Consider the following 26,350-nt stretch of genomic DNA (forward strand, 5'->3'; position numbering starts at 1 on the left):
GCATGTCACCATGTTTGGTCGTCATTTTCCAATTATTCTCCGAGTTTTATATGTGTTTGTCTCTATATGCATGTACGTTATGCTACTATGGTCCCATCGGTCCCATCCATTATAGGAGGCCTCGTGTTGAGCATCGGACTGTAGCTAATTTGTTAACATTACAGACACACACATGTAAATATGCGCAAACGAAATCAACACAAAAGAGGTAAATGCTGTACGAGAAAGAGAATTCATGTTTGATAATTCTTACATTAATGTAAAGAATTCATTCCGGTTAGGTGAAATTAATGTCAAGTCTAAATCACTCAACAATCTTGATAAATTACATTGCAAGCATGAACAAAATCATCCAAGTAAAAGTTGACCCAAGAGAATGAAAAACAACATTATGTCTTGGTACAGAACATAGAAATTTTCCATTGATTTGTTTGTCAATATATTTTATGATAAATATGCTTGAATAGATTGAGATAGTATATCTTAATTGATTCTTATTCAACCCATTAATTATCTACTTGACACTATTTGATTTTTCTTACTCAACCTTACTTCACCCACATGCTGTTGTCATTATTTAGAGAAAATTTTATGTGTGCCGATGCATTGTCTCAACATCTTAAAGTAAAGATCCACTAGTTTTTTATTTTTACGTCAGTGACCTCAGATCCATGGATACGTCAAAATGCCATCTCCTTATTAGTTGGGCACCCACTTCAGTATATTGAGATGATGTGCTTAGTCGACATAAATATTTATCTTCTCCAAAATAAGAAAAAACTATATAGATCTAGCGAAGTTGACCAATCACAATATACCATTTGAGTAGTCAGTGGGTCCTACTATAAGACCCTCCAATATTTTAATTTTATTTTAAAATCCATTATTAAATTTGACGAGTTCTATAAAATAACCTAATTCATCAGGTGAACTGAGGTGGTGTACTCGACTTATGTATAAGTTTACTCTATTTAATCTTTGCCTACAGTTTTAAAAGGGATACTTTGGTCTTTTTACTAATAATTGGTACTAATTACAGTGGTGAATATATATATATATATATATATATAAAAAAGATAAAAATAAGATATTGACACGAACCACTTATATATTATTAATTTTTACATTGTTTTTGTTGGTGGTGAGTTGGAAGAATCAGAAACTTGTTTGGATGTGGCCACAGTGGGGTCGTTTCTTTTGGGTCAGAAACTGACTCGTAGTCATCTCACCCCACGGACTCTCACCCTCACAGTCACACGCCACTCTGAACTCACTTTCACCTAAAACAGCTAACAGAACAGTTGTCATTTCCTTACATAACTTGCAGCAGTCTCATAATTTGCAATTAATTGCATGCTCTTTCTCTTTCTCTGCTTATCTTTAAAGAACCAGATATTCAAGAGCCCATGAAGCAGCATCAGGAATTAAGCAAAACCAACAGCATGTCACACTCCACAGCAGCAACAACAACGTCTCGTTTGAGAGCCAACTCTAAAACTAGGGAGTCGCCAAAGCAAGAAGCTGGCATTAATGGTGTGTCTTTATCACCTGAACTAAAAGCAAGAGCAAAATCTGTACCCCCAGATGTGAAAACCAATAATATTTCAAAAAGCAGGAGGGCTTTGGTTCTGAACAAACCCAAATCAGCAGAAGGGGCAGTGGGATCCCATAAAGATGATGAAGTCAAGGTCTTTGGCAGGTCTCTGAACAGGCCAGTTGTTGAGCAATTCGCTAGGCCAAGGAGGCAGAGAATTGTGGATGCTAATCCTGGGAAAATTGAAGATGGGTTGATGGATAAGAAAAAGAAAGAATTTGAGGAAAAGCTAATGTTGAGTGAGAATTTGGTTAAAGATTTGCAGTCTGAGGTTTTCGCTTTGAAAGCTGAGTTTGTTAAAGCACAGAGCTTGAATGCGGAATTGGAGAAGCAGAACAAGAAGCTTGTTGAGGATCTTGTTGCTGCTGAAGCTAAGATAGCTTCTCTTAGCAGCCGTGAACAGGTAGGTAGTATATTTTGGTGTTTTGATCACTGTTAGTTTTCATGGTTCATGGGTGGGGGCTCATTAAAAAAGAGATTTTGTTTAATATTGTTTCTTCAAAATTGAACGTTTCTGCTACCTTCTTTCTTGTAGTCTTTGGTTATGTGAATTAAGATATAAGAGCTTAACTTGAACCCTTCTAATGAAATTGGATTTTTGTAAATTAGTTTTCTGAAATGCAATTCTTGTTTTAATGAAGAGAGAGGCAGTTGGAGAATATCAGAGCCCTAAATTCAAGGACGTTCAGAAACTCATAGCCAATAAACTGGAGCATTCAATTGTAATGACGGACGCAATCAGTGAGACAAGTATTAACACACCACCATCAGAACCAAAAATTCCAATTCGAAATGCTGCTGGTGTAGAAAGGAAACCTCAGGCTTATCCCTCAATGCCAGCACCCCTGCCACCACCACCGCCTCCTCGTCCACCAGCTAGAGCAGCTGCCACTCAAAAAACTCCTTCATTTGCACAACTTTATCACTCATTGACAAAGCAAGTGGAGAAGAAAGATCTTCCCAGTCCTGTGAATCAAAAAAGACCAGCAGTTTCTATTGCACATAGTAGCATAGTTGGTGAAATTCAAAATCGTTCTGCTCATCTGTTGGCTGTAAGCATTGCAGATATCTTTTAGACATAATTTCTTGATTTTTTTTTTTTAGGTTGATCTGCCTGACTTTGAACTTTTTAACTGCTGCAATTTTAGATAAAAGCAGATATCGAAACCAAAGGGGGTTTTATCAACAGTCTTATCCAGAAAGTGCTTGCTGCAGCTTATACAAATATAGAGGATCTCCTAGAATTTGTGGATTGGCTTGATAAGGAACTCTCATCGCTGGTAATTTCTAACCCTTTCCAAGTTATTTGATTAACAAGTTTTTGTTTAATTCATTTCTGGGTCACTCTCAATTGTACATCTCAAGATGGAAATATTATTAAAACAATGGCAATCACAAGTCTTGACAGCCATACAATGATACAACCAACAGTATAATTCTATTTTCATGTATAATTCATCCTTCAGATACAGGAGTCTCATCATCCCTGTGGAATAGAGTACTAGTTTTGCAAAGATTATATATAATACGATTAGTCCGAGTAAATTGTTTTTGATTTATTGTTCAGACAGTAAGTTGACCCTTATTTCTGTTTTATTGCGTAATACACAAGGGTGCGGGTGTGGCCTTGTTACGTAATTGAATAGTCTGGAAGAATGATAAATTTTTTTCTTGAAATATAAGATACGTGCTTTTTATCCTGTCTTTCACAGGCTGATGAGCGGGCTGTCTTAAAGCATTTCAAATGGCCTGAGAAGAAAGCTGATGCCATGCGGGAAGCCGCTGTTGAATATCGAGACCTTAAACAGTTAGAGAATGAGATTTCTTCCTATAGGGATGATACAAATGTCCCTTTTGGAGCTGCCTTGAAGAAGATGGCCAGTTTACTGGATAAGTAAGCATTAAATGAAAACTGCTTTTATGAGATGCTGAAGTAAGCCATCTCAGTGTCAAATTGTTGACTTATATCTGCCTCTAATCTCTTTTGGAAGATCGGAACGGAGCATACAAAGGCTAGTTAAATTGCGGAACTCAGTGATGCATTCTTATAAAGACTGCAAGATTCCAGTTGATTGGATGCTGGATTCAGGAATCATAAGCAAGGTACCATTTACTTACATGAATTATTTAAGAGAATTACGTATTACCTTGAGTGCCCAATTTAAATAGTCCTTGTAATTACTTGTCATCACTAAATGATGGAAAAATTTTATAAGAGTTATCATTTAAATTTTACTTCTTTGATATGTTCGTGGCATCCCTGTTACACTATGTATGGGGTGAGGTGAATAGCTATTTGTATTTATGCAGATAAAGCAAGCTTCTATGAAACTGGCCCAGATGTACATGAAGAGAGTGACAAGGGAGCTTGAATTGGTCCATAATTCAGATAGGGAATCAACTCAGGAAGCTTTGTTGCTTCAGGGCTTGCATTTTGCATACAGGGCACACCAGGTAATTCTAGAGGCTGTTGTTTCTTTTAATTATCATTATAAAATGAGACTCAGTGTATTTAACAGACTAATGGTATGGTAGGGAAAAAAGAGAAAAAAAAAAGTACTTAGATGGCATCAAGAAATAAGCTGTTATAATCTGGAACCAATTTATTGCATGTACTGCCAAAGAATTGTTTTTTTGGGATTCTGTGCCATAAGCTACCGTGATAACTATCTTTGTTTTCCCTCTCCTCGGCCAATTCTCTGGCTTGGAAGCATCTGCAAAATGACCAGAATCATTCAGGTTTCTTTGTTTTCTTCCTCCCTTCCCTCTCACTTTGGAGAATTGCAAAACTCTCTTCAGTGTTTGGCAAGAACCGAGTTTAGAATATCAAATCAAAATACTTTAAAAATAAACAAAATAAAAATTATCTGAGGTGGTAATACTTACGGTTTAGTTATTGACCTGAAGTGTAAGTGTAATTTCTTCTTGAAGTATTGCACTCTTGTGAAAATGAATTCTGCAAATGATTGTGTCATTTCAATTATCTGCTCTCCACGTATGTGCAGTTTGTTGGAGGTCTTGATTCAGAAACATTGTGCGCGTTTGAAGAGATCAGGCAACGTGTTCCACAACACCTTGGAGGATCTCACGAACTGTTGGCCGGCATATCATCATCATGAGAACCAAAACTAGGGAATGAGAAGCTATTTTAAAGTTGATTTTCATCATCTGGAGAAAGATTTTCAGCAATTTACTTTAATCTACGTAGATATGTAGTGGATGTTTGAGAAAACATCTTTGAAAGCTTAGTAGTGATCAGTGGAAATGATCTGGGTGAGGAATGGAATGTATTATATTTATTATATAAGGGCAGGCAGTGTTTCTCTCTTCATATTAATACAAGCTTATCAGCTTTTTCACACGGCATAGATTCATCTATCCAAAGCTTGGAAAATAGAAAATAATGTTCACTGCAAATTCTTCTTCTTCCTTTTTATTATTTTTTTCAAAATTTATTTGTTTTAGAAAAGTATCTCGAGTTCTCTACACATGAAGCCCAGTGGAAACAACAATAAGACCATATGATTGATTGTATCCGGACTACGGTCAACACCAGTTGGTTCTTGAATGGCTGCTAATCCACGGTTGAAGCTTCAGTAGTCAAAGGTCAAAAATGGGTGGAACTTTTATTCATTTATCTATTTAATTAATTGGCGGCGGTTGAAGTTGAATCAAGCCCATGATCCGATGTTGATATTTTATTTGTTTATTTCTTATGATACCTAAAAACAACAAGGCTTTGGATGCGTACTATTTACTTGAAATAGAAGCAACGTAACAGTGATGAACACACGTCATCCGATAACCGTCTGCTCTGCTCTCGTTATTATTTCCCCACCAGAAATGAGAATTATGAAGCTGGCTTGCCAGCTGGCAAGTGGTGTGCGACGTGGCAGCCTACGTGTCACAACGTGGCTTAATTTGAAACCGATAGATCCACCCGCGGGAACTCCAACGACTTAGATTAAAAGGAAACGCATGTCCGGAAGGTGACCGAGTGTGGCGAACAAAAACTGTCACGAGGTGCGCAGGGGGAGGCGAATAAAAGCAATCAGGGCAAAGGGCATATGCTCAATGGCAAAGCAAATCATCTCCAACTTCTAAGGTTGTAGAAAGAACACAAGATTGAGATCCGAGCGATGGAGGAGGCATTGAGGCAAATCGCCTGCACGTCCAGCGCTGGGATGGATACCCAGAGGCGGTACTCTGCTGGTCTTGGTTTTGTGAATAAGCAGAGTCATGAGCATCAGCATCATGGTGGGTTTGTTGAGATGAAGAAGAAAGAGAAAGTAGGTAGTATTAAGAAGAAGTTGAAATTGTTAAAAGGGTTGTCAAAGGACTTGTCCACTTTTTCTCAGATGGGATTTGCCGTTGATCAAGATCAAAACTTGCTCGCTCAAGTACGAGGCAAAATGATCTCGGTGAGTGAGCCTTCTTAATTTCTATCTTCTTTTGTTTCAATAATATACATACATAAATGTTTGTGTGGAGACTATGTGGTTGATTTCTATATAATATGATATGATAGGAGTTTTTTTTTAATATCTATATATTTTTCTAAAAAGAAAAAAGAAATCATTTGTGTATCTTTTGCAGGAAGCAGCAGAGGTTTTAATGAAGCAGCTTGAACAGTTGAAAACAGAGGAGAAGAAATTGAAGAGGAAAAGAAAGCAAGAAAAAGCAAATAAGCTTAAAGGGAAAATACAGTCATCAGCATGTGAAAGCAGTGATTCTAGTGACAGCGAATGTGAAGAAGAGGAGGTCGCTCAGATGAAAGACTGCACTCAGGTGGAAGACGGCCTTCTTAATCTTATGCCTGTGATAAGATCAGAAGAGAGCTCGCCCTCCCCAAATGTTGTTGGAACTGGTGAGGGGATGACAAAGAGGGTAGAGGTTTGCATGGGAAACAAGTGCAGGAAATCAGGAGGTGGTGCATTGTTGGAGGAATTTCAAAGAGCAATGGGAACTGAGGGTGATGTTGTTGCGTGCAAGTGTATGGGCAAATGCAGAGATGGTCCTAATGTTAGGCTTTTTCATTCTGATGCTTATCATCATCTTACTCCACCCAATCCTCTTTGCATTGGGGTTGCTTTGGAAGATGTGGGTGCCATTGTTGGTAACCTCTTCACTCAGGGTAGCAAAAGCTTGGAGTTGGGATTACGTTAAACCAGCATCTTAGTTGTAGCAGCCAGCTTTCTGTTCTCTTAAACCTTTTTTTTCCTTTTAATTGTACAAACCTAAATTTGCTTATTCTAGGATCTTGACATCTTTCTTACTTGTTTATAATTTAAAGAAAAAAAAATCCTCTTTTGTTTCGAAATTGAGATTATTTATCTTCTTTTTAAGTGATATAGAAGCAGTACAATGAATAATGATGATTCTCTCTCTTATGTTTTTGCTATATTTAATAACACGATGTTATTGTATTCATCTACAAAACAGAGGAATATGGTATAACCACCTCATGTCAGTATTACACTTTCACTGCCTGCAAAATGCACATTCTTGTCTCTCACTAATTTGTAGTAATCAAAGTTCTCCGAGGCTCCGCCTATCAAAAGGGCAAATTTTCATGTGTCTGTGTACATGCGATGCATAGACCGACGAACCTCAAAATATACATTTTATAGTGTGGATTAGAGCTTTCGGTATTTTAGCTTCTGCTGATGTTCAGAGTCATCCACATTGTTGCAACGCTTCAGGAAGGAGTCGAGTGTTTTCTGCTTTGCAGGGCTGCTTCTTATTTGACTGCTTGAAACTTCCAAAATATTTTCATGACCATCAAGCACCTGATTGTTCAAAAACTACAAGTCAGTGCATTGGCTATAGGGATAAAAATAAAACAATGAATCTACCAAACCTTGACTAACTAGTACACAACAGATTCTATCACTTGTGAGCCAAAAGAATCACCTGTCCCAAATTTTCCAACTTGCTCCGAACAACATCCCTGTGTAGAAAAAATAAATTAACTGATTATTGATTACTATCAATATCATCATCCCTCGGAACTTTATTACAGTTATTTACAGGCCAAAATGATTGTGTTCAATACCACAAAATAGCGTGTGAACATACCATATTATGTCATCAACTGTGTCATTTGCCAGTAGGTAGTATACATTTACGGAAGATACCTAAGAAAATTTACTACACTTGTCAAAGAAGTACTTATCGCTTTTAGCGTTATATAATTTGGTTTAGCAACATGAGTATTAATCAATAGTTGTAGCTTTGTAACCTGGCCGATCCTGTGAGCACGATCTTCAGCTTGAATGAGGTCACCTGGAGTCCATGACAACTCCGCAAAAATAACAGTGCTTGCAGCCGTTAATGTTAAACCAACACCTCCGGCTTTCATAGATAGCTGCACACGTTGACATTTTAATATTTCCAACTTATGACAGAAAAACGATGAGAGAAATTATCGATATTTAATATGTAAAGAAATCAAATTGTCATACCACTGCTGCCTTGACGTCATCTTTCTCCTGAAATTCAGTAACCAAAGCTTGTCTTGAAGCAGGAGGGGTACCCCCATCAATCCGAATGCAATGCACTTTCTTCTTCTACAAAGTTGTTTGGAAGACCTCAATAGGAGGATCTATGGTAAGAAAATTTCAATAGATTTCAAGGGTCTTACAAGAAAAAGTTGATGTATTGCATCAAGCATGGGCTGATGGTGTGCAAATATTAGAAACTTGCAGCCTGCCTGCAACAATCATAATATATGAAGGTTAAGACCTCAACATGATATTCAATCAAATTCTCAGAAGCCCCGAGGGGGGGGGGGGGGGGGGTGTTTTGGGGTTTGGAGCCAAGTGCATGTAGAAACTGAAACTGTGACTCATTTAACAAACATGTAATGAGTTGGCAAAATAGAACTAGCATTGAGAAATAAGGCTAGGATATCTTCCGTTACAAAGAAATCATTGTATAAATTTTCTCTCACATATATTTATATTATGCACCAAGAGGATAAAGAAACAAAAGTGAAGAGAAACATACCTCAATGACGGTTTCCAGATAATCTAGAACTGCAGGGATCTTGGCTTCAGCAGAATCAGTATATATCTGGGGTTTGGTACATAGTAGCAAACAGGAATGGAGATAGAAAGAGTACCACTTTTTAGTTAATTAGAACGAAAGATGAAAGTGAAAAATATAAAATTATGCAAAACCTAAAAACATATTTGGCTAATCATTTCTGAGTTACGTGCGTGATGTAATCAAGTACCTTATTAATAAGATTCTTCTCAGTAAACTTTAGTGATTGAACCTCCTCTTCCGATTTGCAGGCCTTAATTTTGCCTTTTACCACCTCCAACTACAACATTTTGAAGTTTGATTTAGTTGTGTTTCTCTTATCCTTAAACTATTTTGTAAGGATATTTCTAAAAGGAATGTAAACAATGCAAATCAACACCAAGAACCCTTTCCCAATGGAATACACAATAGGAGGAAAACAGACCAAATATAATGGTAAATCAAAAAACAATGACGTAGAAAACTATAAATTTTTTTTTCTTCCACCCTTACCGATCCTGATAAACCAAATACCCAATCCTGGTGAAGAACTCAACTACTTTTTACCAACAATTATATACATCACTAGATTTTAAAGTTTTCTCATCTCGAAATATTGTCAACTATAAACCCAGATATTCCAAGGAGGCACCATACTAATATCTAGACACAGTTGCATGAAAAAGTAGCCAATTATTCTCAAATTTCTACAAGATTGGTATTGACTTCACCGGACCCCATTTAGTAGAAGATCTACCATAAAATAAATAACTTACCTCACGAAATAATGCATATATTTGTCTCATATCCTTTTCAGCCACATCCAAGAAGACCTGAGATCAATTAACATGAATCAAAATGAAGACAGACAATAAATAAAGAGTGATGATACAGCCACAAACTCTTTTACAAACTTATTTTGTACAAATTGATGTGACATTAATTCATTGGTTAAATGAAAATACAAAATAATGAAAATAAATCATGTGGGCAAAGAGATATTTAATTCAACCAATTTTATCATGCCACATCAGTTTGTACAAGAGTTTGTGGCCATATCATTACTCATAAATAAAACCATTTCCAAATTGAATCCAAAATCAGTCCATAGTATGTGTACTGTGGAAAAGCATGAGCAAGAATTCATGAACTGGACTGAATGTTAAGGTATAACAAATTAGCAGTGCAACTCAAGAGATGTTCTCTGACCCACAATGGACATCACAAATAGATTCATCAACCAAAATATTCTCTAAGCCGCACTCACAAATAGATTCACAAACCAAAAGGGCTGTAGGAGGCTAACTCTAGATCGAAGCTCCCAATAAACTAAATTGCATATTCCACACAGATCGAAATCAAGTTCTTGCATTCCAAAAATTACATAGTGGTTTCTACATCACTGATGACATCATATTATTTTTCTTGAGCAAAAATATAGCTACCATTAATCACAATTGACATAAAAGTATACCTGCTGCCTGCGCTTCACAGGAAGCTGAGCAAGGACATCTTTTTTGAGTCTGCGAATCATCACGGTTGCCTTCATCAGATTGTGCAATTCTTCATGGTTACTTGCACCTTGATATATTCCAAAGACTCCCTGGATGATAGATTTAGAGAAAACAACAGTGTGCATCACTAAATATGGCAACCAAAATAGTCAAAACCGAAAGGAGATTTTCCAACCAAATGAAAATTCGACTTACGCCTTTGCAATATCGGTTACCATACTCATGAACATTCTTATATACATCAGGATACAAGGCTTCCAGCTGTCAAGCATACACATTTCCTCAAGATGATTATAACTAAGTTCCAAAAATATAAACATTGACAAGCTATGATTTTTAAACTTGCACTGACATGTACCTGCTTGAATAGCTCAATAGGTCGAGATAAAGCAGGAGTGCCACTAAGCAGCAATGCATATTGAGCTTTCTGTAATATAAATATTCTGTGAGCATAGGAGAGAAAGAGGGATCACTTTCCACAGAGTTTGTCTAATATGCTGTTGATGAGAAAACAGTTAAAGAAGAATATATAAATTGTGCAATGCAATGAAGGTCTAGTGTTCATTACCCAATATTTTTCTTTCCTTTATGCTTTCATGGGATCAGACCTATCTGATTAAGTTCAACAAGAAGATTTAGGGCAACTACTTTAAATTTGACAATAAAAAAGATTGACAGGTACATTTGATAACAGGCATGGAAGTTAACAGATATTTTTCATCACAAAATGTCCACATACCCTGACACTTCATGCATTTTGGAGATCATGCATGCAGATAGACTATGATTGCAGCTTCCTATAGATACTTAAGGTAAATAATATCTTTTAGCAAACTTGAGATCTATAATTGTATTAATATGCGAACATTGATTGAGAACAAACAAAGCTGATGCAAATATTAATTCACAATTTATCAAGAGAGATGACCTTAATAATTGGAAGGGTGGCAGCCGTCCTCTTCGCTTGTGCATTTTTAAGAAAATGTGACTCATCCGCAATCACAATCTGAACAAAAGTAAAGGAGGTTTAGAATAGAAGAAGCTCCATGCAAAGCTCCAGGAGCAAGCCGCACTCACACAGATACACACATATGAAACAAAGTCCTAGGTGTAATTAATTCAACAATTGATGCAACTTTGATGAGGAACATGTTAATAAGTTTTAAGAATTTTTACAACATGAATCTTTAAGATGAAAATAGGAATATTCCTCTCCATATTGTTAACCTGTACTTCAACGTCTAGATTAACGAAACTATTTAGACTTCAGGCATGTTACATTCTAGATTTTAACATTCTAAACAGTACAGTATATCCCCAATTTTGCAAAATCGTGGGACCTTATTCAATAATTTTTAATAAAGTATATGTCATAGTCTACCTTAAATGAAGTATGAACTAACTTTATAATCTTAAGAAGATTATAAAGGTAATAAGCAACCCCAAAAAAACCCAACACACCATCCCCGCTGCCCCAACCCCTCCCCCCCCCCCCGCCCCACACAAAAAAAAAAAAAGGAGTAAGAAAGAAAAGTGTTTCCTTATTTCCAGTATGGCCATTCAGAATCCTCATTCTGACTATACTAAACATATTTCTTACTAACCTAGAACACAAGGGAGAAACGTTTTTCTTGATAGGTAGACCACAATCGGATATAATCTAGAAGGAAGTCCACTACTTCCCCTATTTTACCTTTATTCTTTAGGTAACTCTCTCCCCAATGTCTCTAAGAGTGGTCATTTAAAAATAATAGGATTAAAGTAAATTCAAAAGAATTCGTTGTACTTACCTTAAAGTTGGATGACATTAGTATATTTTGTAACTTAAGGACCACATCATAGGAGATGATATTAAATAAGCCATCAAGAGGAATATTCCTCTTGGTGTTGGAAGAAACTATAGTGAATCCGCTTCTGTTTGAACCACCCAATTGAGATAGAACAACCTATTAATAATGACTTGTTAGGAATCGTAATAAGCATCAACCCAACATAATAAAAATTTTAAGTTTCTACGATAAATATGAAAGGGGGCCATGAAAAATGATGAGATATGCTCAAAGCTACACATAGATCACTTACAACTATCTCTGATGGAGGGATATTTAGCCATTGTTGGATCATCTGCAACAAGGCAAATGCGTACATGCATTTAGAGTGAAATTAGCTTTGCTGAAAAAAAGGAAGATGATAAAGCACTTACTGCGGCCCAATGCAAACGTAAGGATGACGGTGTAAGTATAAGAACAGGCCAAACGTCACGAAAACATGTGGCCACGGCAATAGCCTGCCAAAACCATGAGATATGAAAGTTTTAAACAAGTCATCTTGCACAAAGCTAATTGAGAATACTCATTTAATAGCCATGTAGCTTCACATAACAGGCATCAAAAGAAATGAAATGGTTCAAATAAATAATCAATTGCCTGTATGGTCTTTCCTAATCCCATTTCATCTGCCAGAAGTATACGCCCTCCATGCTGCAATGCAAACCTGAAAATTGAAAATGAACATGCTTGACAGAGGTTGCTACAAAAACATAATGTTTAATACATGATATATAACATTGATCTGATAAGGAAGCAACTGCTACATACCTTACACCATCGCGCTGAAATGGAAGAAGCTTTGATTCAATATGGGCAGGTATCTGGTCATATTTTTCTTGTGAAAAAAAGGGAAAAAATTTGTAAAAATGATAACAACATATGACGTTGAAGCACTGTATGAAAGAAATTAATCTACAAAGAAAATCATAAGAATAAAAGCAAGTGCAATTGTATTGATGCATCCATCACAATCTTGGACATAGTAGTTCTTAATCATAAATCAACATTTACCTCGAAGATCTGGAGCTGCAGAGGCACTGGCAATAGCACGTTGAACCAAGGGATGCAGGTTCTCTATCTGGAATATATTATAATAGATAATTAAGTGTGAAAATGACACAATTTGTGATTCAAAGATAAGTGCAGAATTCTAAAGTTTATAAAATGCATTCTGTTTCTTCAGGGAAAACCCCTCCTCCTTACACCGATCACAACCCCCAAAATAATTTATTTATTTTTTAATAAAATGCAGTACTGTGAAAAGATTGGATAATCATAAAGAGATAAAAATGCACAAGTTACCACCTCAACATTGTAACCAGATATTTCACTCAAAACTTTCTCTGCTGATGATAAAAACGGAACTGGGAAAGTCCACAATCTGCAGGTTCAATGGCAGTGTAGCATGCTAAGGCTCAATGCTCGTGAAAGCTCAAACAAGTGTGCAAGAGACACAACCATTTTTGCATGGTGCATAAAAGATATGCTTAGAGATATGGAACAAGACCTTTCTTTCGCATTCCATGTGGCTTTAGGGATCTTGCGGAAAGCACCTACTAGCACCTAGATTTTATTATTAAAAAAAAAGAGAGAGAGAGAGAGAGAGAAAATTATGCATGCATTAACAAAATCAGACTTGCTCTAGAATTCTGGATCATTATGCCAGCAAATAGAAGATATACCGGGTCATATGTAAATTTTGCAGCAATATTTCCACTTGTATGAAAATAAAATTTGACAGAGAGCTTAGGTACTTGTTCCTTAGAAAAATCACCTGGTTGAGCACAAAATGGTGGGGACACAGCAAGTTTAGACAGGAGTCAAGTAGTTAGCCAGATAATCCACAATTCAACAAAATGATTATGACTACTAGAAGAATACAACTTGTTAGCCATTTAATAAATAATGAGCAAGGGTAATTTTAGCACAGGGAGAAACCAACCCAAGCTTCCTTTAGGAGGGGGTGCAACTGATAAGGGCAATGTTCTGGACCCCTGGGGCAAAGCTTCTACCTGAATTACAACATAAAGAAAAAATCCATGATAGTGCAACTCTTTCCTTCACATCTAAACAGATGGCATCATTCATTGCTAGTAAACCAGAACAACCAAGTAATCATCCTTAAGGTAATCATATCAATGGTTACACCACAAGGGTCATTAAACAATAAAAAGAAAAGAACAACAGAATGCACAAACTTAAAGTGCTCCAAAAAGGAAATTCAAATGGGGGTACTTTTGAGAAGCAGGGATGAAACTTTTGGCAACCCCTTAAGAAAAGGGCTCCTTTCTTAAAATTTGCTCAATAGTTGTATCCAAAATCAAAACGGAGTGAACATCTTAAACAGTTAAAAAAATACAAAAGGCAAAATACTTGCAGGATCTTTGGAAAGAATTGAGGAAAAAGGAGAGAGCCTTACCTTGTATGAAGGAGAATCAGAAAAGGGTTTGCTGTGGCGTTGAGCAATCTGCTGAAGAGCTTCTCTTTCAAGGAAATCCAATTCTTCTGCGCTGAACTCCCATTCGTCATCCACTTCCATTTTCTTTGAACACACTCAGCTACAAATACAAACAATCAAAAGCGCTTTTTTCTTACATTTACGAACAATTTGATTGGCTTCAATAAATATGCTTTCAGGAACGAGGACCAGGGCAAGTAGTGAGGAAAGGCGAGTAGTTTCTACTTTGAAGTTTGAACTGAGGTCGGGGTGGGGGGGTACTACCAAACAGCCAAAATTTCAGTTCTTTGCAGTTTGTACACTTTGGGCTTCTACTTTTATGGGCCTAAAAGCCCAAGTATATTTTACATTAATAACTTGTAGGCCCTTGAATTTTACTTTTTCAACAATTGGCCTCCAGTATTTTAGAAATGAACATGCTGACCCTGAATTTGTTAAAAGTAAAAACATCCTACTGTTGTTGTATCTGGAATGTTGTATGTAGTACATAATAGCAAGTTTAGCAAGGAGACAGGACATTACGAAACCATGGTAGTGAGATTATTCACTGAAACAAATAAATAAACTTACTTGTTCAATAATTAATCTATCTAAACTATAAACGAATAAAATTATTTTGTCAATGACTCACTGATCTCCAAGTACAACGCGGGAAGAGAAATTGCGCAGTGGTTTCCTGAGCATTTAATCACACCCACACGAAACAAGCTCACAGATGATTCACTACAGGGTGCAAACATAAAAAGGCAGGCCAGGCAGCTCGTTGGTTCGTTCGTTGATTGGCGCCATATCATCAACTCAGCAGGTATCAATCAGCTTAATTCCCTCCCCACTACCACTTCGTTACTACATATTCATGCATGTCAGCAATGATTATCTGATCATGATTCATGCATATAATCGGTATTCCCTACCATTTATCGTATAACTAATTAAGAGCTGAAAACTGAACACCATAACTCCCCAGTCTGCTTCTCTGTGCATTCATGCTTCAAATTCAATGAAAAAAATTCCTCCACTTTGATGATTTGTTTGCTTTAATTTCGCATTTCTGCTCAAACATTTTTGTTATCCTTTGATGTCATACCCGCACAGGAAAATTTGTGTAAGAATGGGGATTAAGTTTCTTCTTGCTGCAATATGTATGTGGGTTTGCCCCTGCATCTTAGCCTCGATGCCTCCTCCTCCTCCTCCTTCTCATGGGTTACTGAGGATTCAACTGAAGAAGCGGCAGTTAGGCATTAACACCATCAACGCTGCAAGGTTAATCACTAAAAACGAGGTTCACAATCGTTTCAATCATCCTAAAGCAGATGTAGTTTATTTAAACAACTATCTTGATGCCCAATATTATGGAGAGATTGGTATTGGTTCACCTCCACAAAGTTTCTCTGTCGTCTTTGATACTGGCAGCTCTAATCTTTGGGTCCCATCTTCTAAATGCCTTTTTTCTGTAAGTCTGCAAATGCTGCATCTCTCAAGTCCTTTCCTTTTTCTTCTCATGTGAATGTGAGTGCTCATAATAATTAAGCATCACCATATGCAGATATCTTGCTATTTACATTCGAGATACAGGGCGAGGCTGTCCAGGACTTATACTAAGATTGGTAATTTTCCTCCTGCATCACCTTTGTAAGGCTCTTGATTTTAGAGGATCACATTTTTAAATATGTTTGGGATATTTCTAGTGGGCACAGTAATTGTTTGTATAAATAAGTTGAGATCTTCTTGTAAATTATACTTATATTTCAGGAGTACCTTGCAAAATTCATTATGGCTCTGGACAAATTTCTGGCTTCTTCAGCCAAGACAATGTCAAAATCGGCGATATGATCATCAAGGATCAAGTATGCTTTTTTGCTTCCTCCCAAGATATTGAACTTCAGATATTTTTGTGACTACTTTATAGTGATGTTATGATCTTCTCATCCTTCAGGAGTTTGTTGAGGTCACTAAGGAAGGATTATTACCATTCCTGGCTCTGCAATTTGATGGGATTCTTGGACTTGGGTTTCGGGATATTGCTGCTGGGAATGCCACGCCACTGTGGTATAAATTTTTAATAACAGCTCTACTTATTGTTACTTTAGCACCATTATAATAATATAAAGAGAAGGATTTGTTTCTCTTTGGCTTACTCTGAATCTTTGAGTATGGAACAAATAGTTTAGTGCTCTGACTACAGGTATAATATGGTGCGACAAGGTCATATTAGCCAGAAAATATTCTCTCTCTGGCTCAATCAGGATCCAAATTCAGAAGTCGGAGGTGAGATAATCTTTGGAGGTTTTGATTGGAGGCATTTTAGGGGTAGCCATATCTATGTTCCGATTACTGAGAAAGGCTACTGGCAGGTCTGTTGAAAGGAATAAAGTTCTAGTTCTCTGACTACTTATGAATAAGTTGAAATTTAATTTCAATTCATTCTTATTTTCAGATTAAGGTGGGAGATATTTTGATTGAAAACAGTTCAACAGGTGATTCGATGAGATTTAAGGCCCAACTTCCCTCCATCATGACTGAATTTCTGTGTTATGACATATTTTACAACTTGAAACAAAGTCTAAGACAAACACATAGGCTTCTGTGCAGTATAAAATCAACCAGGCTTTCGGTGGCCCCAAGCATTTCCATTCATTATATGCAATTCTCACAAGCATAACCAGGCTTAAGATTTTATTTTCAAATATTCTCAGGATTTTGTGAAGATGGTTGCACTGCCATTTTGGACTCGGGAACATCAGTACTTGCTGGTCCAACTGTATTGACTTTTAACTTAAGAGGTCTTGAACATTTAATTTGCTTCATATCTTTTTGTGTCCTCTCTGACTTCAATGCTATACTTGCTTACTCTTCTTTCCAGACTGTAGTGGCTCAAATCAATCATGCTATTGGAGCAGAAGGAATTGTGAGCATGCAATGTAAAACTGTTGTTTTTGAGTATGGGAATATGATTTGGGAATTCCTAATATCTGGGGTTTGTTTTTTCTTTCTTTGGAAAATTTTCTGTCTCAACCATCTAATTCAATATTTATTTATCTTCGTAATGACTCCAACAATCTACATTCCATCTATGTAGGTACAACCTGAAACTGTTTGTTCAGACATTGGATTATGTGTATATAATGGATCTCGCTATATGAAGTAATTCTTACTTGCTTTCCTCTTTGGTTTTATCATTTGCAATCCTCTTGATTAAACCTTATTTGAGATCCATGCAGCACTGGTATTGAGACTGTTGTGCAACATAAAACCAGCAACGGGTCATCTATAAATGAGAGCACGCTATGCGCTTTCTGTGAGATGATTGTTTTCTGGATTCAAATGCAGCTTAAACAACAAAAAACAAAGGAGGCAATATTCAAATATGCAGATAAGGTGCCTATATAGCTGCTTTTCTTTCCTTTTTTATTTTTGAAATATTACATCACTGATAATTACTTGCAGTCTTAGTATTTCTGTTGTGTTTGTTTAAGCTTTGCGAGGTACTTCCAAACCCCATGGGAAAATCATTTATCAACTGTGATGACATCGCAAGCATGCCATATGTTTCGTTCACCATTGGAAATAGGTCCTTCCCCCTCTCTCCAGAACAGGTGTGTATTCTATCATTTGGAATCTCTTTGGCATTTTATATTCATAAGCAAGAGCAATAAACAGGTCCCTGTCTCTTGCCAGAATAGTATTAATTAGAGCTTCGAATATTTTGGGTTTCTTTCAGTATATTTTCAAAATTGAAGAAGGCCATTCTACCATATGTATTAGTGGGTTCATCGCATTGGATGTACCTCCGCCGCAAGGTCCCCTTTGGTAAGTCACTAAGTCTTTAGTTACTAATCTTTCTATGCACATGCCATTTAGAAAAATTTGCAGCTACTGTAGCTATAGTTCTCTTACTCCATGCAAATCATATTTGGAATATATTTATAGATGCGTGATGTACAATATCTGTATGTTTAAGCAGGGTTCTAGGAGACATGTTCCTGAGGGCATATCACACAGTTTTTGATTTTGGTAATCTACAAATAGGATTTGCTGAAGCTGCATAACTAGTATGTCTAGATTCAATCCCACCGCTATCTGGAGATTGTTTGATGCTACAACAGAATAATGCGATATCGCAAGGAATTAAAGCAAAGAGGCAGTTGTTTAATTTGTATAAATATCCTGACTTACAGCACCAACACTTCGATCTCCTACAATGAGTCATGATTCCATTATATATGTATAGATGAGATTCATGCCATTCACTAATATGCATAAGTATAGCAGCGAGCTGACATCCCACATGTATTTGTTACTCTTTCCTGGACATTTTCCCAACCGGATAATAAGATGGGTCACGCATGTGATTGATAAGATGCACATCTTAGCAGTGGGCAAATGTTGTTGGTGAATTATAAGAATATGGAGGCAAAGAACAAAGAATGTTTCTTAGGATTTGAGACGTGTTTGCACACTTTCCTTTAAGGTTTTATTTGCCCTCTCCAATCTTGGTTTGCTATAGAGTATTAATGGCAAATTACCCCCAAGATATATCAAATCCTGAATACAATCTCTAGCAAATAAGATTGTATTTCCAGAACATATATGAAACCTACAAAATCTGATTATGATCTTATTGTATATCTTTCTTTTTATGAATAAGATGTTTATTTGAAAGAATACAACCATTAGAAATGGTACTTCTTCGAATAAACTCTTTTGGTTTGAAAATGCATCGATTTACAATTGAAATCTTTTCAATCTTGCTAACCGTTTTCCAATTGACAACTTTCTGGAAATAAACGGTTAGCCGTTTTCTCAATAAACGGTGAGCCGTTTATTCTAGGACATAAAACATGCTCTCTGGACTTAAACGGTAAGCCGTTTTCACCATAAACGGTGAGCCGTTTATTCCAGAACAAAAAACATGCTCTCTGGACTTAAACGGTTAGCCGTTTTCTCAATAAACGGCAAACCGTTTTCTTCCAGAATATCAAACCAAACAGACTTGAAAGATGTTACAATCTCTCTTACAATCCCCACTAGATTGTAATATTTTTCAGATTTATTAATGATAAACTTATACATACAAAAGGTATCTTTCGATTTTAACCTTTAATTAGTGAGTGTATTTCAAAGCATTTACAAGACAATAGTGTGCTAAGCATTAAACTTTGTCTCTTAAGTAAATACCGGAGATACATCACATATAAGCTATCCCAGATTTCAAAGTTGTGTTCCAATAGTTAGCACTATTCCGGCCTTGTGCTCTATCTTGGATTCATGAACATTTACAAGATTAAACCATGACCTTGTTAGAAACGGCACCATTTCTTATGTTCACTTAGGTGAAGTTTCAAATCATGTCTTTAGCTACTAAAAGACTTGAACTTCATTAAGAGTAAATACTCAACCTCAACCTCGTAGCTATTTGCACCGAATATCTCGAATGGGATTATTTATTACTCGGTGTCAAACCAGTCACATAACAACAACTTGTTATTACCCATTTAACTATGGAGTAGCGGTATAACTACTACATAGTTGGGTTACCGTCGTTGGTGACTTTATTATATAAAGGTTTCAATCCCATTCCATAAGATGTATCCTTAACTAAGTCTCTTGAAAGACCTTTTGTTAAAGGATCTGCTAGGTTCTTATTAGTCCTAACATAAACAATATTAATAACACCATCTGCTATTAATTGTTTCACATATTCATGTCTTAAGCTAATATGTCTAGACTTTCCATTATACACTTTATTATAAGCTCTAGACAATGTAGCTTCACTGTCGCAGTACAAAGAAATAGATGGCATCGGTTGTGGCCACAACATTATATCAAACAACAAATTTCTCAGCCATTCTGCTTCTTTGCCTGCAGATGCAAGTGCTATAAACTCACTTTCCATTGTTGAATGAGTTATGCACGTTTGTTTCTTTGAAGCCCAAGAAACCGCTCCTCCAGCAATTGTAAAAATCCAACCAGAAGTGGATTTATTGTCTCTTGTATTGGTTACCCAACTAGCATCTGAATATCCTTCCAGTACTTCAGGATAATCATTATAAAACAAACCCAAATTAACGGTCCTTTTAAGATAACCAAGTATCCTACCAATTGCTTTCCAGTGTTCAACATTAGGGTTACTCGTGAATCTTGACATTTTGCAAACTGCAAATGCTATATCAGGCCTCGTACAATGCATAGCATACATCAAGCTACCAATTGCACTAACATATTCTAGTTGAGCTACTATTCGGCCTGAATTCTCTAGTAATTTAATACTAGAATCATATGGGGTATTAGCTTCTTTAAATTTCAAATAATTAAGAAGCACTTTCTCTATATAATGAGATTGACACAACGAGTAACCCCCACTATGTTTATTCACTTTGATACCTAAGATAGTATCTACTTCACCAAGATCTTTCATCTTAAATTGTGAAGTTAAATACTTCTTTGTATCATCTACTCCTTGCATATTTGTTCCAAAGATAAGCAAGTCATCAACATACAAGCATATAATCACACCAAAATCATTCGTATATTTAAAATATACACATTTATCAGCATTATTATGCTTAAAACCATGTGATAAAATTACCGAATCAAACTTCTCATGCCATTGTTTTGGTGCTTGCTTTAAGCCATAAAGAGATTTGATTAACTTGCATACCTTTCTCTCATTTCCAGGCAAAACAAATCCCTCAGGTTGTTCCATATAGATTTCTTCATCAAGATCACCATTAAGAAAAGCTGTTTTAACATCCATTTGATGCACATATAAATTGTTCAATGAAGCAATTGCAAACAGCACTCTTATAGAAGTTAACCTAGCTACCGGAGCATATGTATCGAAATAGTCAATACCATTTCTTTGCTTAAACCCTTTGGCTACTAATCTAGCCTTAAAAGTTTGTAAAGAACCATCATTATTGTACTTTCTTCTAAATACCCATTTGCTGCTAATTGGTTGAGATCCTGGAGGAAGATCAACCAATACCCATGTTTGATTCGACATTATCGAATCCATTTCATCATTTACCGCCTCTCTCCAAAAAGAAGCGTCTCTAGAAGACATAGCCTCGCTAAATGTCTTTGGATCTTTTTCAATATTTAACAACAATGGTACTTTGTTAAGTACATTCTTTCTATCCCCTTCAACCAAGAAGAGTAGTGCTTGTGATGAAATAAAATCCGGAGCTAAACTCTTTTCTTTCTTTTCACGTTAACTCCTCCTTAGTTCGAAAGATGTCGTAGACTCTTTCCTTTTATTATTGTTAGTGGAGGTAACAGGAGTATTAACACATGGTTGATCAATAATTGATTCTGATTCAATATTAGAATCATGTTGAAATTTATTCTCAATAAATTCAACATCTCTAGATTCCACAATCACATTAGAATCTAAATCTAACAACCTATAAGCCTTGGAATTTTCAGCATATCCTACGAAAACACTTTTTATACCTCTAGCACTCAACTTTGATGACTTAGGGTCATGTATTTTATAAAAAGCTAAACAACCCCAGACCCTTAAATACATCAAGTTTGGTTTTCTTCCTTTCCAAATTTCATAAGGAGATATATGTGTTTTCAAAGATGTAATACTGTTATGAATATGACATGCAGTGAGTAATGCTTCCCCCCACAAATTATTTGGTAGTTTTGCATTAAGGATCATGGAATTTATCATATCCGTGAAGATCCTATTCTTCCTTTCAGCCAAACCATTTTGTTGAGGAGTAAATGGAGCTGATCTTTGGTGAATAATTCCAACTTCCTCACAATAATTATTAAATTCAATTGAGAAATATTCACCACCTCTATCACTACGAACCATTTTGATTTTCTTATCTTTTTGGTTCTCAACTTCAGCTTTGAAAATTTTAAATTTATCAAAAGCTTCACTTTTTGTTCTAAGTAAATACACATAAGTGTATCTAGAACAATCATCAATAAAAGTGATGAAGTATCTCTTACCTCCTCTTGTTAAAATGCCATTATACTCACAAATATCAGTATGTATCAAATCCAATATTTGAGTATTTCGTTCAGCTTTAGGAAAAGGTTTCTTAGTTATTTTAGCTTGGATGCAGATTTCACACTTATGACCTTTAACATCATTGCAATTAATCAAACCATGCTTAGACATGTATTTCAAAGATCTAAAGTTCAAATGTACTAATCTAGCATGCCAAACATCACAAGACTCAACAATATAAGCTAAGTTGATATTATTATTATTAATGCTGAGTTTATACATTCCATCACAAGAATACCCTTTCCCAACAAATAATCCATTCTTTGACACAATACAAGTATTACCCTCAAGCACAATCTTAAGCCCATGCTTACACATACAACTAGCAGAAATAAGATTCTTCCTAACGGAAGGTACATAAAAGACATTATACAATGTGACTTTCTTTCCAGAAGTGAAGTTGATCTCAACTACTCCTTTCCCTGCTACTATGGCTGCATTATTGTTCCCCATGAGAACCATTTGTCCTTCCGTTTCTTCTTTGTATGATAAGAAAAATTTCTTATCATTACAAACATGAATTATTGCACCCGAATCGAGCCACCAATCATAGGACTTAGTTTCAGCCATATTGGTTTCAGTAATCATGCCAATTTGCATTTCAGAAACCATAGCACAAATCTCTTCAGATTTGTTTTCAATAACATTAGCTTTATGGGAATTCACTTCTTCCTTTTTCTTCTTGAATCTGCAATCACTTTGGCGATGGCCTTTCTTACCACAAAAGAAACAATTTCCAGAAAACTTTTGTGTGCTGGACTTCTTGAATTTCTTGTCATTCTTGACTTTAAAATTCTTTGAGAATTTACTAGCTTCAACAACATTAACTTTAGTATAATCATGCTTATCCTTGGATTCACGAGACCTAGTCTCTTTTTCAATTACCAAGTGTTTTTGCAATTCTTCTAAAGTTATGTTCTCTTTACTATGAAGGAGTTTCTTTCTATAATCATTCCAACTTTGAGGCAATTTAGCAATAATAGCCCCAACTTGAAATGATTCAGAAATTTCAACTTTTAACTCTCGAAGCTTAGCAACAATAATTTGTAACTCATGTATTTGATCAAGAATGGATTTTGTGTCTACCATAATAAATTCAAAATATTTAGATACAAGGAATTTGTCAGTACCTTCTTTCTCCGTTTTGTATTTGTATTCAAGAGCATTCCAAATTTCCACCGGAGAAGTCATAGAATTGTAGAGATCATATAATCTGTCAGAAAGCGTATTGAGTATGTGACCCCGGCATATCAATTCATCATCTTCACGACGTTTCCTTACAGCCTTAACAACTTCGGTATCATCTTCTCTTGGTTCTGGAAATGGTTCCAATTTCGGATCAAGAACATATGCCACTTTAAGAACAGTAAGGAGAAAGAACAATTTTCCCTTCCAACGAGTGAAATTAGTTCCATCAAAACGATCGAGATGGACACTAGGATTCAGAAATGATGTCAAACTCTTCTCAACCTCCATTTGCATATTTAAAACCTTAAAGATTGTTGGTGAATTATAAGAATATGGAGGCAAAGAACAAAGAATGTTTCTTAGGATTTGAGACGTGTTTGCACACTTTCCTTTAAGGTTTTATTTGCCCTCTCCAATCTTGGTTTGTTATAGAGTATTAATGGCAAATTACCCCCAAGATATATCAAATCCTGAATACAATCTCTAGCAAATAAGATTGTATTTCCAGAACATATATGAAACCTACAAAATCTGATTATGATCTTATTGTATATCTTTCTTTTTATGAATAAGATGTTTATTTGAAAGAATACAACCATTAGAAATGGTACTTCTTCGAATAAACTCTTTTGGTTTGAAAATGCATCGATTTACAATTGAAATCTTTTCAATCTTGCTAACCGTTTTCCAATTGACAACTTTCTGGAAATAAACGGTTAGCCGTTTTCTCAATAAACGGTGAGCCGTTTATTCTAGGACATAAAATATGCTCTCTGGACTTAAACGGTAAGCCGTTTTCACCATAAACGGTGAGCCGTTTATTCCAGAACAAAAAACATGCTCTCTGGACTTAAACGGTTAGCCGTTTTCTCAATAAACGGCAAACCGTTTTCGTCCAGAATATCAAACCAAACAGACTTGAAAGATGTTACAATCTCTCTTACAAATGTATCCTGGATATTACTTTGTATTTGTTACGCTTTCTGGGCCAACAAAAAATGAAATTTGCAGATGATGTAAACATGCTTATGGAAGCCCACAAAAATGTACGCACCAGCCGGGAAAGGAACCCAGGTCTGTACAGTGGCAAGGTATTATTCTACCACTAGCTAGACTGCTGATACTTTTGCTATGGTTTTTCGGTGTGAGTTATTTCACATTCCAGTAATCAACAAAAGGAAGTCGTGGACTGTCACTTAAAGCCTTTCTGCTCTATCCATACATAATCTACTAAAAGAAACGTACTTATTTTTTTGGTATTTGCTCATAACAATGACACGCCGCCACTAGAACAAAACATGGTAGATTGAATATGATTTATTTGGAAAACTGTAAAAAGAAGAAGAGAGAACAAAACATGGTAGATTGAATATGATTTATTTGGAAAACTGTAAACATGGTTGTTCCCTCTCTTTGCGAAGTATATAAGTACTGGGTACAGTAGCACCATTGAGAATGCATAAGCAGTAGTAAGAGCAATAAAGTAGCAGGGAAAGTTGTGCGGTGAAGACAATGTTTACGATGGCTGCTGCATTTGTTTAATTGAAAAGACAGCAGCAGCAGCTAGTGCTTTGGTGAAATAAGGATCAGCGGTGACCTTGCCCACCAAGGGATTAGAGCAAGAACTTTGTGATGGCAGTATTCACAGCTTCGATGATGAGATGGATGAGGAATTCCACATGCAGCACACCATGCAAAGAAAAAGGTGAGGAAGGTAATGAGGGTTCCTGAAGTGGCATCAATAGAGCAGAACTAGTAGGAGTTGTTTGAGTTAGTTCAAGCATAATTTTGGGATGTGGTCCGCAAGTAGATAGGGGAATGGCAGCAAATGCGAATGGAAAGAGTCCTAAGTTTGTTAGGATCATTTATATTTACTGCTGCTTTACTGCTGCAAAGGTTAAATAGTCATAGCTGCGGCAGCTGGTGGCGGTGGGTGGTTGGGCTTGCCTTCATAGGTCATTATGAGAATGGTCTGGTCCTCGGCACATCTTCGCACCTGTTGCAGCGCTGATGGAACTAAGTATATTTGAGGGGTAGATGAATAACAAATGAATTTTTACTCATATACAGTATCTTGTTACGCACGAATTTGTGATAAATATGCCAGGATTGATCACCTGCTTTCTGACTGGACTTCCAGTGGCCACACTGCAATGATAGTAATTAAGCGCGAGGACATCCATCACTATAGCATACCATTGGTGCAACTGACCCAACTCGATCGTGTGTAAACCCTTGCCTTCCCATTACGTGCTAGCTCTTGGTCTTTCTCATGGTCTGCTGGTTCGCCAAATTTTGGGCTTGCTTTTAGCGTTTGATCGGGATCATCATCATCTGTAGATCCACGTTTTTTTGCCAACCTGAACGACCACGCCATCTCTTTACGATCTTCGCTTGACATTACATCCTGCAGTATACATGTTGATCGAATGTAAAGGATGATCGCTATATATCTCTAATACCCGTGCCGCTTGATCTATGGACACAATGCGATTCATTAATTGTTATTATTAATGATCTTAAAGCATCTCCAAAAGATTTTTCAAATAAAATTTTATTACTTATTTGAAGAGTCATATATATATTTAAGACTCCTAAAGACACTCCAATTAAGATTTTTTATCTTCAATTTTATACAGTTACTTTATCCTTCTTTATTTTATATTTTATTACTTTTTATTAGAGAAAGAGAAATACTTTAATTATTATTTA

General features: G+C 36.2%; 4 protein-coding genes and 1 long non-coding RNA gene across 10 annotated transcripts; 3 read left to right on the plus strand and 2 right to left on the minus strand.

Moving 5' to 3' along the window:
* Positions 1 to 1,240: 1,240 nt before the first annotated feature.
* On the plus strand, positions 1,241 to 5,011 carry LOC102609433 (protein CHUP1, chloroplastic). The gene is made up of 7 exons (XM_006488653.4): positions 1,241 to 1,997; positions 2,236 to 2,646; positions 2,743 to 2,874; positions 3,307 to 3,488; positions 3,586 to 3,697; positions 3,905 to 4,048; positions 4,600 to 5,011. Exons 1-7 carry the CDS (start codon positions 1,407 to 1,409, stop codon positions 4,711 to 4,713), a joined length of 1,686 nt encoding a protein of 561 aa, XP_006488716.2. The 5' UTR covers positions 1,241 to 1,406; the 3' UTR covers positions 4,714 to 5,011.
* Positions 3,791 to 4,629, minus strand: LOC112495594 (uncharacterized). Its single transcript, XR_003061936.2, has 2 exons — positions 4,481 to 4,629; positions 3,791 to 4,308 (listed from the first exon to the last, which is right to left on the minus strand). It is a non-coding gene; the product is annotated as an uncharacterized LOC112495594 (long non-coding RNA).
* Positions 5,012 to 5,591: 580 nt separating the features above from the next.
* On the plus strand, positions 5,592 to 6,914 carry LOC102608854 (diacylglycerol O-acyltransferase 3). The gene is made up of 2 exons (XM_006488651.4): positions 5,592 to 6,015; positions 6,191 to 6,914. The coding sequence occupies exons 1-2, from the start codon at positions 5,734 to 5,736 to the stop codon at positions 6,758 to 6,760; spliced, it is 852 nt and encodes a 283-aa protein (XP_006488714.1). The 5' UTR covers positions 5,592 to 5,733; the 3' UTR covers positions 6,761 to 6,914.
* A 52-nt stretch (positions 6,915 to 6,966) lies between these two features.
* Positions 6,967 to 14,687, minus strand: LOC102609144 (uncharacterized). 6 transcript variants are annotated; one of them, XM_052440135.1, is made up of 24 exons: positions 14,383 to 14,687; positions 13,906 to 13,975; positions 13,718 to 13,737; positions 13,471 to 13,526; positions 13,269 to 13,344; positions 12,975 to 13,041; positions 12,732 to 12,798; positions 12,561 to 12,627; positions 12,338 to 12,421; positions 12,217 to 12,258; positions 11,925 to 12,080; positions 11,063 to 11,140; positions 10,493 to 10,561; positions 10,330 to 10,395; positions 10,095 to 10,223; positions 9,397 to 9,453; positions 8,832 to 8,921; positions 8,603 to 8,668; positions 8,238 to 8,306; positions 8,059 to 8,163; positions 7,836 to 7,961; positions 7,673 to 7,731; positions 7,508 to 7,544; positions 6,967 to 7,383 (listed from the first exon to the last, which is right to left on the minus strand). In XM_052440135.1, the coding sequence occupies exons 1-24, from the start codon at positions 14,500 to 14,502 to the stop codon at positions 7,231 to 7,233; spliced, it is 1,929 nt and encodes a 642-aa protein (XP_052296095.1). In that variant the 5' UTR covers positions 14,503 to 14,687; the 3' UTR covers positions 6,967 to 7,230. The 6 variants fall into 6 exon arrangements, with proteins under 6 accessions (XP_052296095.1, XP_006488715.1, XP_024947881.1 ...); XM_006488652.4 differs by having other exon boundaries at positions 13,646 to 13,737; positions 14,383 to 14,686; XM_025092113.2 differs by lacking the exon at positions 13,718 to 13,737 and having other exon boundaries at positions 13,471 to 13,516.
* A 227-nt stretch (positions 14,688 to 14,914) lies between these two features.
* LOC102608561 (aspartic proteinase-like) lies at positions 14,915 to 18,782 on the plus strand. The gene is made up of 14 exons (XM_006488650.4): positions 14,915 to 15,226; positions 15,517 to 15,874; positions 15,968 to 16,028; positions 16,174 to 16,268; positions 16,358 to 16,470; positions 16,607 to 16,775; positions 16,859 to 16,898; positions 17,118 to 17,182; positions 17,285 to 17,398; positions 17,501 to 17,565; positions 17,643 to 17,799; positions 17,898 to 18,017; positions 18,143 to 18,231; positions 18,386 to 18,782. The coding sequence occupies exons 2-14, from the start codon at positions 15,533 to 15,535 to the stop codon at positions 18,468 to 18,470; spliced, it is 1,515 nt and encodes a 504-aa protein (XP_006488713.1). The 5' UTR covers positions 14,915 to 15,226; positions 15,517 to 15,532; the 3' UTR covers positions 18,471 to 18,782.
* The last annotated feature ends 7,568 nt before the right edge of the window (positions 18,783 to 26,350 follow it).

The sequence above is a fragment of the Citrus sinensis genome, chromosome 1 (assembly GCF_022201045.2).
Source record: "Citrus sinensis cultivar Valencia sweet orange chromosome 1, DVS_A1.0, whole genome shotgun sequence".
Lineage (NCBI taxonomy): Eukaryota > Viridiplantae > Streptophyta > Magnoliopsida > Sapindales > Rutaceae > Citrus > Citrus sinensis.